The 16,681-nt window shown below is 34.3% G+C and overlaps 1 protein-coding gene across 2 annotated transcripts in view; it reads left to right on the top strand.

The window, feature by feature from the left end:
* Nucleotides 1-11,014, top strand: part of Rab14 (RAS oncogene family member Rab14) — a 73,874-nt gene extending 62,860 nt beyond the window's left edge. For both annotated transcript variants that reach the window (XM_067098504.1, XM_067098503.1), the window contains 2 exons: nucleotides 832-900; nucleotides 9,614-11,014. In XM_067098504.1, the coding sequence (XP_066954605.1) occupies nucleotides 832-900; nucleotides 9,614-9,722 (178 nt within the window). In that variant the 3' untranslated portion in view covers nucleotides 9,723-11,014. The remainder of the gene's footprint in view (nucleotides 1-831; nucleotides 901-9,613) is intronic.
* Nucleotides 11,015-16,681: the final 5,667 nt, after the last annotated feature.

Here is a 16,681-nt window from a genome sequence, read left to right on the forward strand (position 1 = left end):
TGAAGACGATCAATGGAGCCTTAGTTCCACTTCCAAATGTAATTTAATAAAAGCAGCTTGGTTACTTTTTAAGGATAAGCAATATATCCCAAGACCAAGGACATACTTCTATTGTCAAGAATATGGTCATTTATTAGGGTCTTGTAGGGAGAACTACAGGGCAAGCCTGCCACGTGTGTTAAGCGTAGTGAACCAGAGCATGGTGTTTGTTATAAAGAAGCAAAGTGTGTACAGTGTGGAGATGATCATCCATCGTCTTCACAGAAATTTTTCAGTCAAAGATTCTGTTGTTCTTCAAGATGATGATGATATGAAAGCACAACTTGTGATGTCATACAATGTCTATTCGACAGTCTTATTGTTTCATAATACTTGGGCAAGTTTCACTATACCTATTATTTATTTATTTTTATTTTTTTGATGCAGAAGAATAATAAAACACTAGTTATTGTATTCAAAGTTTTTTGATTAGTTTTACTGGTATCCTCCATGTGAAACTCTTACCTAAAAAAACTTTGAATGGCAGGCCAACTAAAATTTTGCTCTTCCTGTGCATAAAAAATGTTTTAAAACTGTCCTAAGTATTTTGAAACAATAGTACACATAGAAAAACGTCATAAATTGTGCTTCATAAGGTTGTCCTGAACAGTTCCAGTATTCATTGATTGAATATGTAAAAGAAAGTCGGATACATTTAGTTAATCTTTGAAGTTTTATACTGTGATTTGTAAGTATGCCCACAAAATATAAAATTCAGTAAAAGCATGTTTAAAATAAAACAATATTCTTAATATAAATAGTGATTTAATGTTTTTGTCTGCTCAATTTCAGAGGAGAAAATGTTGAAGAGGCCTTTCTTGAAACAGCTAAGAAGATATATCAGAATATTCAGGATGGCAGGTTAGTGTGTTTTTTATACAAGTTGCTTTGAAGTTCATTGTTCAGATAGCTTTTATTTTTCATTGTCTCAGATTCACGGTCAGTGATGTTTCATTTTTAACATTATGAATAATTCAGTGGTTAATCTCCAGATTTCATTCAACATGCGGTTAGCAGTACGAGCTTGATTTTCCATGGTTAATCTCTACATTTCATTTTACCAAGTTCAGTTAATATTTTCAGAACAAAGATATACTTTGTTGGGGAATTGCTGATTAAGTGTGCTTAGAATGAGCACTTTTGTGTGAGTTCTATAACTTTGTCACACACACCCATTAATCATACTTGTGGCTTTATTTTCACTCTTAAATCCTTAGACACATACAATCTTAAGTCTTCCAAACAGGAGAAAGTAACGTTAAGTGCATGGACCTAGCAGTAATTACTAAATTTTCTTGAAGTTTGTCTGTCTTTAGTGCTGTCAACACACCTGTAGAGGAATCTCCACAGTGTGTGCTGCTTGCTGATTTTGTCTCTGCCAGGTACCTGCAAGTTTCAATATCTTGTATTAACATGTATATGTGCATAATTCAGGTATTTCAAATATTTCTTGTGTAGCTTTTCCCTTTAGTAATTTGTACTTTGTACATTTGTTACAAGTTGCTGAGTGATTACTTCAATTATTTTTTGGTGTTGTTGTTTGTATATTCACAACGTGTTACTAATTGTGCATTTGGTACGTTTCAGTTATACTCATCTTGCTTCCACATATTGGTATCTGTAACCATTTTTTGCTTTCAGTTGTCATTTGTGCATTTGTTTTGTATTTTACTGAATGCCATGTTTTGCCATGTGTTGCAGTCTTACTTGTGGTTTAGTGGTTGCGCAGTGTTTTTCATGTTCATGTTCTATTGCGTCGTAAGTGGCCTTTGCAAACTTGCCAGGTTATTCTGTTTTATTTCCTTAATGGAGACAGACCCCATACCTGCTGAACAGCACCTGTTACATCCATGATGTTTATCTGCACTCACCTGTGAGACTTGCCAGGGTCAATCATGATACAACGGAGAAGGCCCTATGAGGCAAGAAGTGATAAGCAAATTGTTGCCAGCATTTCTTCCTTTTCTGTTTTTGAGGCTTCTTTTTAATGCATGGCTGGCCTCTAGATCTAACTCCTCCTTGACCAAGGCTAAGGAATATCAAGAGTATTAGTGAATGTGGCCAGCTTTCCCTGTAACCCGCCAATTCATGCTTGAAGTTCCTGCTACACATGGTGTGTGTTATGCCTGAACTGTGCTCAACTGCAACCACTCTCATACCTATCCAGCCAGTGTTTGCTTTACTGTTGTCATGCCACACTCGTGCCTATCCTACCATGGGTTCCATGGCTGCAGACATTGCGTTTATGCAGGTACAGGTAAACATTAGTTCTTGTGCCCATCTGCAATGCTAGCTATTTTCCCGCTGTGCCTGCTGTACAAGTTGTTCCTCCTATGCCAAGTGTGTCCTCTTTTCCAGCATTATCTTCTGTGCATGCAATTGATAAATCTACTGTTTCTGCTGTTCCTCCTGCACTTGCTGTGGCAGCTATGTCTGCTCTTCCTGCTACACTTGCACTTTCTGCTGTTCCTGCTCAGTCAGCTGTTCATGTTACGGTTCCTTCTACATGTGTTTATTTAACTATGGTTTTGCAGGTTGTATTTACTGCTTGTGTTGATTCAACATCTAACTGTATATATTGTAGAGGGTTGGGGAGGAGAATCATGAGCTGATTTCATAAGCGTAGGGTAGTGTATAAAAAATGAGATTTGCATTATATGCAGGATATATAAACTTTGTTGTGATATGATACAAAACTATACTACTGTACAGTGCTATATGCCATAGGCTGACTACAGTGCTGGGTGCATATAGTAACTTTGTTGAACTTATGAATGAGCTCTCAGAATGGAACTCATATGTATGTAGAGTACTAACTGTAGACCCAATATGAGTTGGTTATCAACTCCCCATTCTGGAAACAAGCCCCCAAACTCCCTCCCTTATTGTCACTACTAGACTGTATGACTTCAGCCACAATTCTCAGGAGGTTGAAATTTTCGACAGTGAGGTGAGGTTAATGATCCAGAGGTAAGCAGTTGGGCAAACCTTGGATGGGTTGCTTGTCTCCTGTTCATAATACCAAAGACATTGGGAAGTTGGAAACTGATCATCAGCCTTATCCCACTTAACAAATTTGTAGGTCAAATCATTTCAGAGTAAAAATGTTAGACTTAACGATGCTTGCGCTCATATCCCAATCCACCCAGCATCAAGGAATTGCCTTCATTTTGTATAGCTGTAGAAAGTTTTTGACCCCTTTGCTTTGGTTGTATACTGCCCTACAGGTTTTTACCTGAACTATGTCGCCACTTTTTTCTTTTCTTGGGTGCATCAGATCAGAATGAAGACAAGACTTGACTCTACTGTGTCAGTTCAGCAGTGATGTATCTTAAATGAAAGCTATATACTCAGTAGTGTTGTCAGCATGGAAGAGGAGCTAGTATGCCCAGTGGAGGAAATGATCAGGAAAATGTTCTACTTGATCCGGTGGGATCAACAGAGCCCACATCTTCCAGCTAAGTTGTGGCAATCCCTCTTTTGGCAACTTTTGTCACTGGAGAAACTAGTGCCTTGCTGCCACTTCAGGTTGAGATTGCTCATAATTACATCTTGTGCAGTCTTGGTTAACAGTAATTCTTTTTGGTAAATTATCCTCTAGTATCATCAGAGGAGGTCTTGGAAAATTTTAGTCATAGTTGGACCCCAGTCACCTGGTAGGAGTCCTTCTTGTTCCTCTCAGTCAGAAAAATTAATGGGGAGCAACACATCAGCTTTCTCGAGTTAAACCCTGTCATCTTATGTTGCTAAGCAATAGCTCCACAATTGGTGGTAAGAAAAGGAGGTTTGATTATCAATAATAGCACACTTGCTAAAATATGTTTTGACTGGTAGCAGAGATTTTCATGTGAGCAGAAGTAGACAAGGTCAGTGTAGTACCAAAATTTGTTTTAGAGTACATTATAGCAGAAAGCCTTAGGAGAGTAACTTAGTTTCTACTGTTACGGTGGTCACAGAACTCAAAAATGTGTAGGATACACCATTGAGACCTCTTTGCATTGAGCCAGAATCACAAGCCACCATAGTAATGTTTAATTCAACCAGACACAGCAACCTGATGGACAGACATGATGCTTCATCCTTGGAACAACTTCTGTCTGTGCCTTTCTCCTGTTTGGCTTCATTAGGCAGGTACTAGAGATCCTCTTAGGCTCTGTGTAGAGGGTGACTCGGATAGCCCAGTTTGGCTCAAACAAGGAGGCTAGACTTCCATATTCTTCACCAGCTTGGACACTATTCATTTTCATGCCAGAAGGTCATCCAGCAAGACCTCAGAAATGAGGATTTTTGGGGGGGGATGTGGCTGCAGCCATTGTGAGGCTCTGAAGTGAAAAAGCTTTGTAGATAGTACAATGAAGGGGATATTGATCCATCTCTGGTCTGCACTTCAAAGGCTTGACATGGGTTATTCAGTGAACTTTAAAGATTCCAATTCATCACTCCAACCTCAAAATTAGGAACTTGCACTCACTTGTTCTTTCAAAACCGCTTTTCATATCTCTTCAGGAAGCTTTTTGCTGGATCCCACATTGGAGAATTGTCTTTTTTCTTACATTTGTATCTTGGAGATAAGTTTGCAAGATTCATGCTTTGTCTGGAAGTCTCGCACTCACTAGAAGTTTGGTGATAATTGGTTGGATTATCATTTGTTTTTAATTTTGTAGCCAAGGCATCAGCAACAGGTAGCCAGAACCATACCAGGAACCTTCAACATCCCTTCTTTCTCTTCTGCCTCTTATGGTGATGAAGACATGCATAGTCTAGTGACAGGTGTCAGGGACAATGCCTCTAGTGTTACTATCCAGAACATGGTTTCTTACTGGTTTAGTCAGGTAATTGTGAGTCTGTGGTAATGTGATGTATGATGGCTCAGGGCAGACAAGGATATGGGACCACACATTTGGAACACTACTTCTTTTGCTGGCAAGTACAACATTAAATTCATGTCAGATTTATATGCAGATATTTGGTCTACCCTTGCTTCTCTTCAGAAGTATTATACATGAATGTTATTGTTTTTTTATAATGAAGTTCTTTTCACACACCCATTAATCTTGTAAACAATTCATACCAACCCCACAAGTCTCACTGCCTCACATGTCCTCACAAAAGATGCACATGACCTATGATCCACACTTGGGACCACTACTTCTGTCTGATAGACAAAAGACTGGTGAACTTTGGAACATGTGAAACTGCCAGTAAAGCTATAAATATCATGAATATCTTTTGAAAATTTGTTCAGAGTTTAAAAACATTATTTCAGGATTTGGAACTAGAAAACTTAGTTTGACAGTTTAGCTAGCACAGATAAGTCCATGACCCCAGCTTCACTTTACTTTGCATTGATGTATAAGTTCCTGAGTTATCTTGGTTGTTTTTATACTCGTCAAGGCCTTTCAGTTTAACAGCACTTGAAAGATTGTTCAGATATATACTTAGTGACAGTGTGAATAGTAACATGATCCATAAAATAAAAGACATTGAAAAGTAACAAGGAAATTTTGATTTTTCACTCATGAAAAAGTTGAAATTTACATGTACAGTCATACCCCGAACTTACGCAAGGTTGGGTTCCAGACCCCTTCGCGCCAGGCAAATTTCCGCATAAATTTGGCATGGTCTCTAAAAATGTTAATAGGTACTTATTTCTAGAGTTTAAATACTAAGTATGACCGTAATCATGCTCACAAAGTATTAAACTAACTTGTAATGAAAATTAAAGTTCTGTTATTTTTTTAATGATAGCTAGGAATTCTGAATATTAATTAGGCATAGCGTAAACATAAGAGAGAGAGAGAGTGAGAAACCTTCCATTGATAGACATTGGTAGATAGAGAGAGAGGGAAAAGCGAAACAAAAAATGTTATGGCTGTGTCGTGATTATGAAGCCAAACTGGGGCGTGCTTTAATCAACTGAAATCATAAAGAAATTCTTAAATGTTTAAGTGCCTAATTGCATTAGGTTTGTAAACTAGTGCCGGGAAGCATAACTTCCGGTGACGTGAAAAGCACCTTCGTAGGAGGGACAGTTCAACAAGTCCACCCAAAATGGGGCGTCCTTAGATAAGCCCCAACCATTAGCCGTCTACCAAAGGCAGGACAGAAGCAGTTTCCTGCCTACAAAATGGGCTGGACATTGGTTTTCAAGAATCTTTAAAATGTCAAGTTCAGAGGGATAGCAGCAGAGAAGGAACAGAAGCAAAGCAGAAAAGGAGAGTAGAGCCTTAGCTGGGGAGGACGTCCCTCAGCAGTTGTGGAACTAAGAAGAAGAAAGGCTCACAATTGGCTCACACTTTGATTCACACTTCGATTTACTTAAACACGGCAATTTCATTTACAGCATGACAATTTCATTTACAGCACGACAATTTCATTTACAAGTTAGCTTAATACATTACCTTTAAAAAAGAAATAAATGGTTGACGTAAAAATACAAGAGTGTGAAGATTACATATACTGTACTATTTCTCTCTCTCCACATTCCACCAATCTATTTTTAGAAGTTTTCTCAACCTCGTTTTTAAAAACTTCTTTATTCTGTCTCTTTCTCTTTGTTCTGAAATGCTCTATGTCTCTATGTTTTAGAACAGCGCATTAACAGTTCGTAGATGGTACAGGTAAAATTAGATCAATTGAAAATTAGCTACTGTACAGGTAAAGATGTACAGAGAAACAGTATTACCTAGGTTGCACTAACTACAAGAGAGAGAGAGAGAGAGAGAGAGAGAGAGAGAGAGAGAGAGAGAGATTACATAAGAACCCTTTGATCCACTATTCAGCAACACTCCCCTTTCTTGTCATGTTAAATTAACATATCTGACAGCTTTGCCTTCGAGCTTCTCTTCAACGAGTTATGAAAGGTGAAGGAAAGATATTTGTTTGTTTAAAATACATATCACCTACAAATTTTGTAAGTACAGTTATATTATTATTATTATTATTATTATTATTATTATTATTATTATTATATTATTATTATTATTATTATTATTATTATTATTATTATTATTATTATTATTTGAAAATTAGTATTGATTATTAGGTAGAAAGTTTATTTATTATACAAAACAAATAAACATATACATGTAACATAAAAATTCTCTCATCTCAGTAAAAGAGAGAGAGAGAGAGAGCGGGGGAAGTTATTATTTTTGTTATTTAATGTTATTTAATTTATACATAAAAGCTTGAAAACTTATAAATTATGCAGAAAATTAAACAAACACTTTTGCATGGTTTCTCAAAGATTCGCAAATGTTTGCATGCCCGTGAATGACAATTAGTTAGGTTACAATGAAAAGCTTGTGTGTCTGTGAATTCGTGCAGCTCGAATTGTGCAATTTTGGGGTATTACTGTGCTGCGATTCTGTGAATATTTTCATTAGTGAGATAAATTTTTTCAAATCATAGAGACAGAGGCAGAGGATAAGTGGAACAACTTCATCAGTAATGCCAGTCAGTGTTTAAAAAATGTCTTGATTAAAAATTTGATTATATGAACTCAAAACTCTCAGTTGCAACTTATAATTTTTATGCCTTTAGAAGTAGAGGCTTCGGATAGATATAAAAATTGATATATGCAACAGGTTCTATGTTGAGACCTCATGTTATCAGGTTACTCGCCAGACATGTCGTTGAGTCTGGCAAAAAAAAAAAAGTTGTCCTTTGTATTTTTATTTTATCAGATAGAGAAAATAGGGTTTACTTTTTCCTGTGTATGAAAAGTTCTAACTATATTGTACATTATAGCTACATAATGTATTTCAGCTGCTGTGCATAGTGAAATTTTAAGCTTAAAAAGTAATTTTTTTAAAGTGAAAGTGTCGCTCCTTGTTCATCTGGCAATCATGTGCTTAGAAGTTCTGAGATATTTGGTTAACCTCTTTTGCTGCAGAATTTATTTGGGCTTCTTGTTCCCTTGAATGTGTGTTTGCCATACCATAAAATATGTTATGATATAAAAGTGAGCTATACACATAGGTTACACAAATAAAAAAAATTGGAAAACACAAAATTCTTTCTTTTTTATACTTGTGTTAATGACACTAACCATCCTTTCTGTACACCAATCAGTATATAATACAGTATATTAATTTTCCATACTAGCAGTGCTTCATGTGTACTTGATAGGTAAGATATACTTCAAGACAAGGAGCGATACCAAGAGGTGGCTTCTTTACACATTGGTTGCAAATGTAAATAGTTTGCTACCTTGTACATTCTTCTTTACCTTTTTTTTTGGCAGTTATTTGGCACGCTAGAACATAATATACATTGGGGTTTTGCGATTTATTTCCACACACTGTGCTGTAAAATGCCTTCCAGTTATCCTTCAGTAGGGTTGAAAATCGGCCAAGTCTCTTGAGACTTCTTTCCTTGATATCCTTCTAACAAGTATTAAATTACTGTACTTTTCCCTGACTTTTTTTCTAGTTACTCCTAGATTCTAAATGTTATAAAATACATTTCCATGAAGTAATGTTGCTTTCATTTATAAACTGATATCTGTTCTATACAAATACTAATCTGAAACCTGATAGTATCTAATATATGTAAAGCTTTTTTCAAAAATATCTGTGGTAGATATGTCAAGTAACTCCATTGTAATTTCAGCTGTAACAAAAGTGTTTCTATCCATGGAAGGTAGATCTGCCCCCTAGTGATACCTTGATCTTTTAGGTAAAGGCTACATATTAGCTAGCATAGGATAGAATTTTTATCATTATTTGACATCATTCTCACTGTCTACCAAGTCTAGATCATCAGAATTGTAATCACATTGTGAGTAAAAAAAAAAAAAACATTTCCTTGATTTCTTTAATGTTATTAGAAGGCAAAGGTGCAGGTAAAGGGAAAATTAAAAGGCAAGCAGTCAGCTGATGAATGTAAATGAGTATTGGTTCTCAGTGAACAAAATACCCTTGCTGAATTTTAGGTAATCCAAAGTAAATATTATTTTGTATGATAAAATACGTATACTTTATCATAAAACATGTATCACAACCAAGAAGGTAAGCTATGACACAACTAATGGATGTAAACAAACCTTCCACCTTGGTGATGATGCTGTCTTGTCGGTAATTAAATCAATCCTACAAGAGATATAGTTCCATATGGCCAAAAATGCTGATTATGCTACCTGCATGGGGTGTAAGACTGAAATTGGTAGAACTATTGCAGTCAGCAACACTTTTATTAGGCTAATCTGTACAGTACTGTATTGTGCATATTTTTAGGAGCAGTTCAGTTTGCAGATATTTCCATGAAATCGAATGATGGTTAAATTATTTTGAACTGGATGAAAATATACCAGTTAGGATAAGCTATTAATCATATTATATGAAATTGTTGCACACTATATAAGCTAAGTGAGTTGCTCCAGGGTACTGTATTCCACTTGTTCGCATTTTTTACTCACTGGGAGAGGCACACCACCACTATGTCCATTAACTTGAGGTACCACGTTGTGTTTTTTTACTGTTCCCTTTTCCTTGTGATGTTTAGCTTTCAGTTTGTAATTCCTTATTAGTATATAATTTTCATTTACTGGAACTTCTTTTTTCCTTTTCAGCTTGGATTTGAATGCAGCTGAATCTGGGGTCCAGCATAAACCAACTCAGCCAGGTCGAACAAACTTGAACAATGACTCTCAGCAGAATCGTGATAATTGTTCCTGCTAAGCTCCGCCCCAGCTCCTAATTGTGCCCTTTTAAAGAAATTGTTGGTGTGAAACAGAGAGAGATGACTGAAATTTCCAGGATGTTTTGTATGTGATTATGGAAAACTAACGTTAGTTTTCTTTTTCAAATTTTGTACGATATGGTTCTGGAAAATCACACTATTTAAGAAATCAAAGCTTAAATGACTTAATTATAATGTAGGCCAGTGACAGACATGATAAAATTTGCCATAAGTGAAGTGTATCAGAATAACAGGAAATTTTTTTGGGAGTTTAGCTTGATTTTCATAATGTCCATTGTGAAGAATTCATCTTTGTTGCTGATTATTTTTATGTATTAATACAGTTTCATAAAAGAGAAAAAGTAAAGTGAACTTGGCTTTTATTAGAAAGTATGCAATTTTGAAGGTGGAGTGTATATTGGTACTGTATTTTAGTTCATTTTGAGTTTTATTGCTTTTCCTTATTTACAAAGAGGAATTTTATCATGAAATTTTTAATTGATACTTTGAATTAATTGTTTATATCTTAAAGTATCTCTAGAATACAGTTAGTGCAGTATATAACAAGAGTTCAAGTACTGAGAGGAAAGTTTGACATGACTAAGAATGTATATGCATGTATATGACTATGAAATATTTTAGAAAGCAGGTATTTTGTTCATATCAAGACAACTTTTTGAATGATCTTGCATTTGGTGATGTCAGTAAAGTTCATCCTTGAATTCATTGATTGGAACATGATTTGTAAAAGGAGCAGCATTTGGGTAAGAATTTTGATATACTTTATGCTGATTAGAATATACAATATACAGGAAAATAAATTTTTACATCTTTTGAAATGGATTCTGGTTCTAAAGAGTGATACCAAAAAATAATTAATTTTCAGTTTTTGTTGAAAAAAAAGGTAGAATACATCTGTGTGTTGTGGTATGGAAGTTTGCTGCTGTCTCGAGTAAGATTGGTTAATTGATAACATTGAAGTTTACTGGCCTTCTTCAGCTGATAGAAAAAAAATTGATGTGTGACCAAGTGAATTCAATTATGCCAGTAATTATTAGAAATTATCCAGTTATCACTGAGGTACATAGGTTGCTCAGACCAATTTTATGATGGTATCTTTCTTAATGGCTTATCGTATCCTTTACACTGACAGATATCACCAGTTTGGCAATGCTTTCTCTAATCTATTTTGGAAAATGTCAAGGTAATTTTTTTCCTTGGTCTATGTTACTTTTACTTTATTATCAGTAATATTGTATTTATTTGTATTATTAATATTGTGATGGCATAATTTTGTTTTAATTTGACTATCCATTTCTCATTGGTTTTTAGATTAAGTGTTTCTTTTATCTAGGACAGCTGCATTACTGGGTAACAACAAGCCTTATATATTAATTACATGAAAGGCTTAATCCCTAATGAATATTCATTTGAGGGACACACTTGAGTATGGTAAGCTGCACAAGATATGAATATTTTCTTTGATTCAAAATATGACTATCATAAACTGAATTTATTTTGATTTGCAGCAGACTCCTCTTCGTGAGGTTGTTTATGTCTGTAGTTGTAGTTCTGCAGCTCACGGTGCATCTCCATTACCCAGGTCAGCTGTTGTATCAGCCAACTACATGTTTTCACTAATCGGCATGATTTTTAAATTATTGAAAGATAATGACTGTAGCATATAGAACTTGTATTCAGATATAATAGATTTTTCATTCTGCTGCTGCATCATGTATTTGAGACTATCATCATAGATATAGTGTTCATCAGGATTTTATAACTAACAAGAGTTAGAATTTTTACCTTCATCTGTTTAGTACAGTAAGTACCAATAACAGACCCAACATTAAAGGCAGTCATCTCTTATTAGTAGGTAGTTTTATTTTAGGGGTTTTGTGGCCTATCGAGTACACCTGCTGGAATGAAACATGACGCTGCAATATGGTTGAATGCATGGAGGTGGCAGACTTAGATCTAGTTATGGAGATGTGAGACTCTTTGTTGCCAAAACAAAGAGTCACTTTGAAGTTTCACTGGTTTGTGACCGGGAATACATGTTGATTTTCTGTAATGGCAAATATTTTTAATTTGGAAATATATAGGATTTGAGTGGAGGGACTAATTTACTCTTATTTCTGTATTTGACTAACACTTTCAATACCATGATACTCCTAATGCTTAATTTAGATTTTGAGATCTGATTAAGTGTAATTGCACTAAGATTTTTGGATTTAGTCATTCTAGTGAAATTTTAAATAACTTTTTTTTTTTAGAGTAACTGGATCATTTCTACCCCCATAAACTGGAGAAGACAAATCTTTTTTTTTTTAAGTGTATAAATATACTTTTGTGATGTGATAACATGATACTAGATGGATTTATTCTTTTGGACAAGGAGGGAAGCGTAAAAAGAACATAATCCAACCTCTCTTGAGGTGCTCTCAGAGACATGTAATGTATTATGGTTGACCGGCTCTAAGTCATCTGGATGTGTTACTGGGATGTAGGGAAAACAAGTCAATTTTTCAAGAGAAGAATTGTTGGTTGTATGCCTTTTTTTTTTTTTTTAACTGTTGTGGGAATAAATACTGTTCCTGGTTTAGTACAGTAAGTAGGGATTTGCTTGTATAAGTAATAGAAATGTACAGTATTTAATATACTCAAATGGTCCTTGAAAAGTAGTGTGACAAAATATTTGTTTTATTTCTTTGTAAATTTTGTCATTAGGATGTATTATCTGAAGGATTTTTTTTCTGCTGGTGCTTTAGCAGTGATCATAATCATAGTTTGAAGATTACTTATGGTTTATTGTTGGAAGGTAATGAAGTAGGATGCAAGAGTTTGCCAAACTTGGAAAGATGAAGCGCATTTACTTGCAAAATGAGAAACATTATCTTTTAGGAATATCATGCATTTTTTTTAGTGAACTACTACAATTACTGTACTATTGTTTTTCCCCAGAGAGGTTTTCAAGCAATAGTAAAGTTACAAAAATGAATATATGTTTCTGAAAGAATATGAATCATTTGTTTTTGCCTTGGATAGAGTAGGAGAGGCTTGCACATTAGCAAGAATCTTCCTTAAAAATCAAATTCCTTACTGGGCAGGAAGTTATTGTACATATACATACATACTGTATTAAAAGAAATTTTCCCCAAATTCAGTGTAAATCCAGCGTAAATATAATCCCTTTGGGAGTATTTGATACAATAGTGGTACATGTATTTAGTGGCATGTCTGCATAAAAGCTTTCATATTTATACTAATATAGATATACTGTTCATGTAGTTACACTTTTTACAATGCATAAATAATAGAAATGTATCAATTATAGAAGAAAGGAACAGCAGAATTTTTAATAAACAAACTTGTAACTATATCATATACCAAAAAAAAGGAAAATTTAAATGACCTAACAAAGGCTCTAAACTCAGCAAAGAAAACACACGGGGTAGAGGACACATGGCTTTAAGAGGAAAATAAATAGTATGGATAAAATATAACTGGAAACTGCATAGTGAAACTATTGCCGAAATCAGAGTCATGAAAAAGTGAAAGTAAATTATTTTGTCTAGAAATTTTCATTGCTGAAAAGGAAATGGTCTGAACAATTAACTTAAAACATTATGGACATAATGGGAGAAAAAGTTTTGGAGGATAGGGTGCAAGTATCATAGTATGTTGTTTGGAAATTTTGAAAGTTAATGATTTTATGTTCCTTCAAATGTATATACTTCAGTTTAAAATTCCTTATAGTTGGTTGCCAGTACCTTAGCATTTATTTCTCTTGTTACAGACACTATTAAGTCTTACGTGGAATGCGTTCTTCCTTATAGATTTCCGCAGGCTTTTGCCTTATTTTTCTGTAATCAGCCGTAGTTATTCATATTGAGCAGCAGATCGTCAACCACTCGTAAATCACTGTTTTCCTATATAAGTACACTTGCAGTACATAGGAATTATCATTTTAAGTGTGTGGTTTTAATATACTGTGCAGTAGTTTTACTAAATAGATTTCATCATCTGTAATTAGCCTAGTCATGTTTTCACTGATGAACTGGATTCCAGTTCCCATATGAATAGGAGAGAATAGTATATACTGCATATGTACCATATAATTACACTTTGCCAGAATTAACTGTTTGTGCAGAGAACATCACCTGTATTGCTACTTTATAGTTAGATTATTTTTGTTTTTTATGGTCAGATTATTTTGTTTTTTATGGTCTTTAGTTAGGACAGAGTAATTTATATCAAGCTGACAAGTATTTGGTTGATGCTGAAAGATAAAGGCTTGGTCTGTAGAATTTTTTCCAGTCATATCAAATCACATGTGGGGGCATTCACTTATAGCTTAGTTAATGATTCCTCAGCAGTGTAATTGTTAACAATTTAAAGGGTTTTGTTATAGCCTGTTATTAATGATCCTGTGTGAAGTTCTGTAATGAAAAAGTGCTAATGTCTTTAGTTCCTTTTTTGGAGTAGGAAACAGACTGTTTAATGGGGGGTAGTACATTTTTTTTTATCTAATATTGCTTGCAAAATGGAAGATGAAAAAGGTAAGTGAGGTATAGTCCTAGAGAAGACATCATTTTTATGTGATATAATAAATCTAATAGTGATCTTATGGTATATCTTGTATGAAGTATTTATTACTGTAATTTGTTAACATAGTGTTTAATATCCTTATACCTTGATTTTTTCATTCCATATGTGGGTATCCTTAACCCGGTTAGTCAGCAGGTGTGTTGGGCATGGGGTCCTTATTTTCTTATTGTAGGTAATTCTCTTGGCTGTTGGATGATGGTGGGGTGTGAATGTTCAGGTCTTGCTGGACATTCATCAAACATGAAAGGAATGCACTTGTCATTCTTACTACATAACTTCAGTTTGTAAATTCATATTCTTACTACATTACTTCAGTTTATAAATTCATATTCCTACTACATAACTGCAGTTTGTAAATTCATATTCTTACTACATAACTTCACTTTGTAAATTCATAGACCTAACCGTGCATCCCAAATATGCTGAGTAATACAGTATCACCATTTTACCAAGAACCTCTGCAAAATGGAGCAGCCTTTTCATTTTTTGGATCATTTTTGAAATTATGAATTTGTTGCCATACCGTGTGTTAGCTACTTGAAACTTTTGAGAATTATAACTAGGAGTAATGTAAGATATGCTAGCATAGTCACTTAGCATTTTATGTTTACAGTATTAGTACGCTGTATAAAGTACATATATTTTCTTCTATTTAGGGATTCATGTTTTACTATTTTATGTTGAGAGGAAAGGTTGTTGGTATAGAAGTTTTTATTGATTTGCACTTTTCACAGATGCCATGCTAGCTTAATTTGGAACTGCTAACAGTTGCACAACTTTGAAGATCAAGTTTTGGACTGCTGCCTAGTTGTATCTACGTTGATCTGCAGGCCGTATTGAATGTAGTTATTATGAATATGTATAATCATGATATATACATGTGATGCATCTGTATCTGTTGTTGCATAGTGTCAGGAGTGACTATTAGACATGACCAGATGTTATTCCTCATTTGTCTGGTTCATAACTGTGATAAAATATGTTTAATCCACAGTTGTTCCCTAGTCCAGCATATGTGCAAATGTGCAAACATCTGTCCATTTCTTGTATCCCTAGATATCATAGCAATGAATGTGTTCAGTGTACACCTATAGTTATAACTAAAGATATATGCCTGCATATTTTTTATTATATAAATAGTTGCTTCATTCCATATGAAGTACTATGTAATAGTTCTTTTCTTTAAAGCATAGATATTTGGTAGCTGAGACATTTTTTTTATAATTGGGACATTAATCATATTATTTGGTTTGTTCATTTTAATAATGAAATGATAATCATTTTACAGAGATAAATTTTGCTGGGATTTATAGTAGGTAATTATTTTAATCTTGTAGGAAACAATTTACCATTGAAGGTTTTATGCAGTGAAACAATGTTGTATGTCTTGGTAGGTAGCAGAAATGGTCGTTTATCAAGAGGTACAGGTGTGCACCACAATTTTTAGAGATTCTTATCACGCTAGCCTTTGTTTTTTTGTTTATATTTATTCTCATTTACTCTCAATTATGATTTTGATAAGCAGTTCATACAAGTGGTAGGTTTTGATGTGAAACATGGCATTTTTTAATTCGATCATTGGTAATGTGGATTTGTTTAGAGAGCTATGTTGAGTGTGTATATTTTTTTGGTATTAGTGTAATATAGTATTGTTATTAATTATTATTATTAGAATTAATCACTGACAACTCTTACTTGTGAGTAAAGTAATGTCTTCAAAGATTAATATGGATTTTCAAACTTTTTAACTATTGCAGTCATTAGTTGCATTTGTTGAGAATTGAAATTGCCTTTCCTTCCTTTCCTGCAGCTTTGGCAAGAATTTCAAACAAACTTAAATGAATTTTATATTCCTTTTTTAAATGCTTGATCATCACTAGTTACGTTCATAAATGCACACTTTGTGTGGTTGTATATATTTATAAATATATACAGTAAAAATATATATCTCAGGCTCTAGTTAAATGACATGATAGTAAACAATTTTTTTCTTTAAAATTTTACTGCTTTGATTGTCTTTCAGCTTTTCCAACCTTTCCATCTCTTTCCCATCCATTATCTCTGTCAGCTGTAGGTGCCGGACCCACTGTTGACCACCTTATTGACGATACCCAGCACGGCACTCTGTTGTGCTGTTGTGTGAGAATATTCGTTATTTAATTGTATATATATGTAATCATAAATGAGGTGTATGTACTCACCTGTGAAGTATATATATATATTTTTTTCTGTAGAATAAAAATTAATTAAGGAGTTGCCAGTTGAACTTTGTTATTGCTTGAGAAAAATTCTCATCAACAATCATTCAGGCAGGCACAGGCTCCTAATATCAGTTATCACTGTGTTT

This window comes from Macrobrachium rosenbergii, chromosome 55 (genome assembly GCF_040412425.1).
Source record: "Macrobrachium rosenbergii isolate ZJJX-2024 chromosome 55, ASM4041242v1, whole genome shotgun sequence".
Lineage (NCBI taxonomy): Eukaryota > Metazoa > Arthropoda > Malacostraca > Decapoda > Palaemonidae > Macrobrachium > Macrobrachium rosenbergii.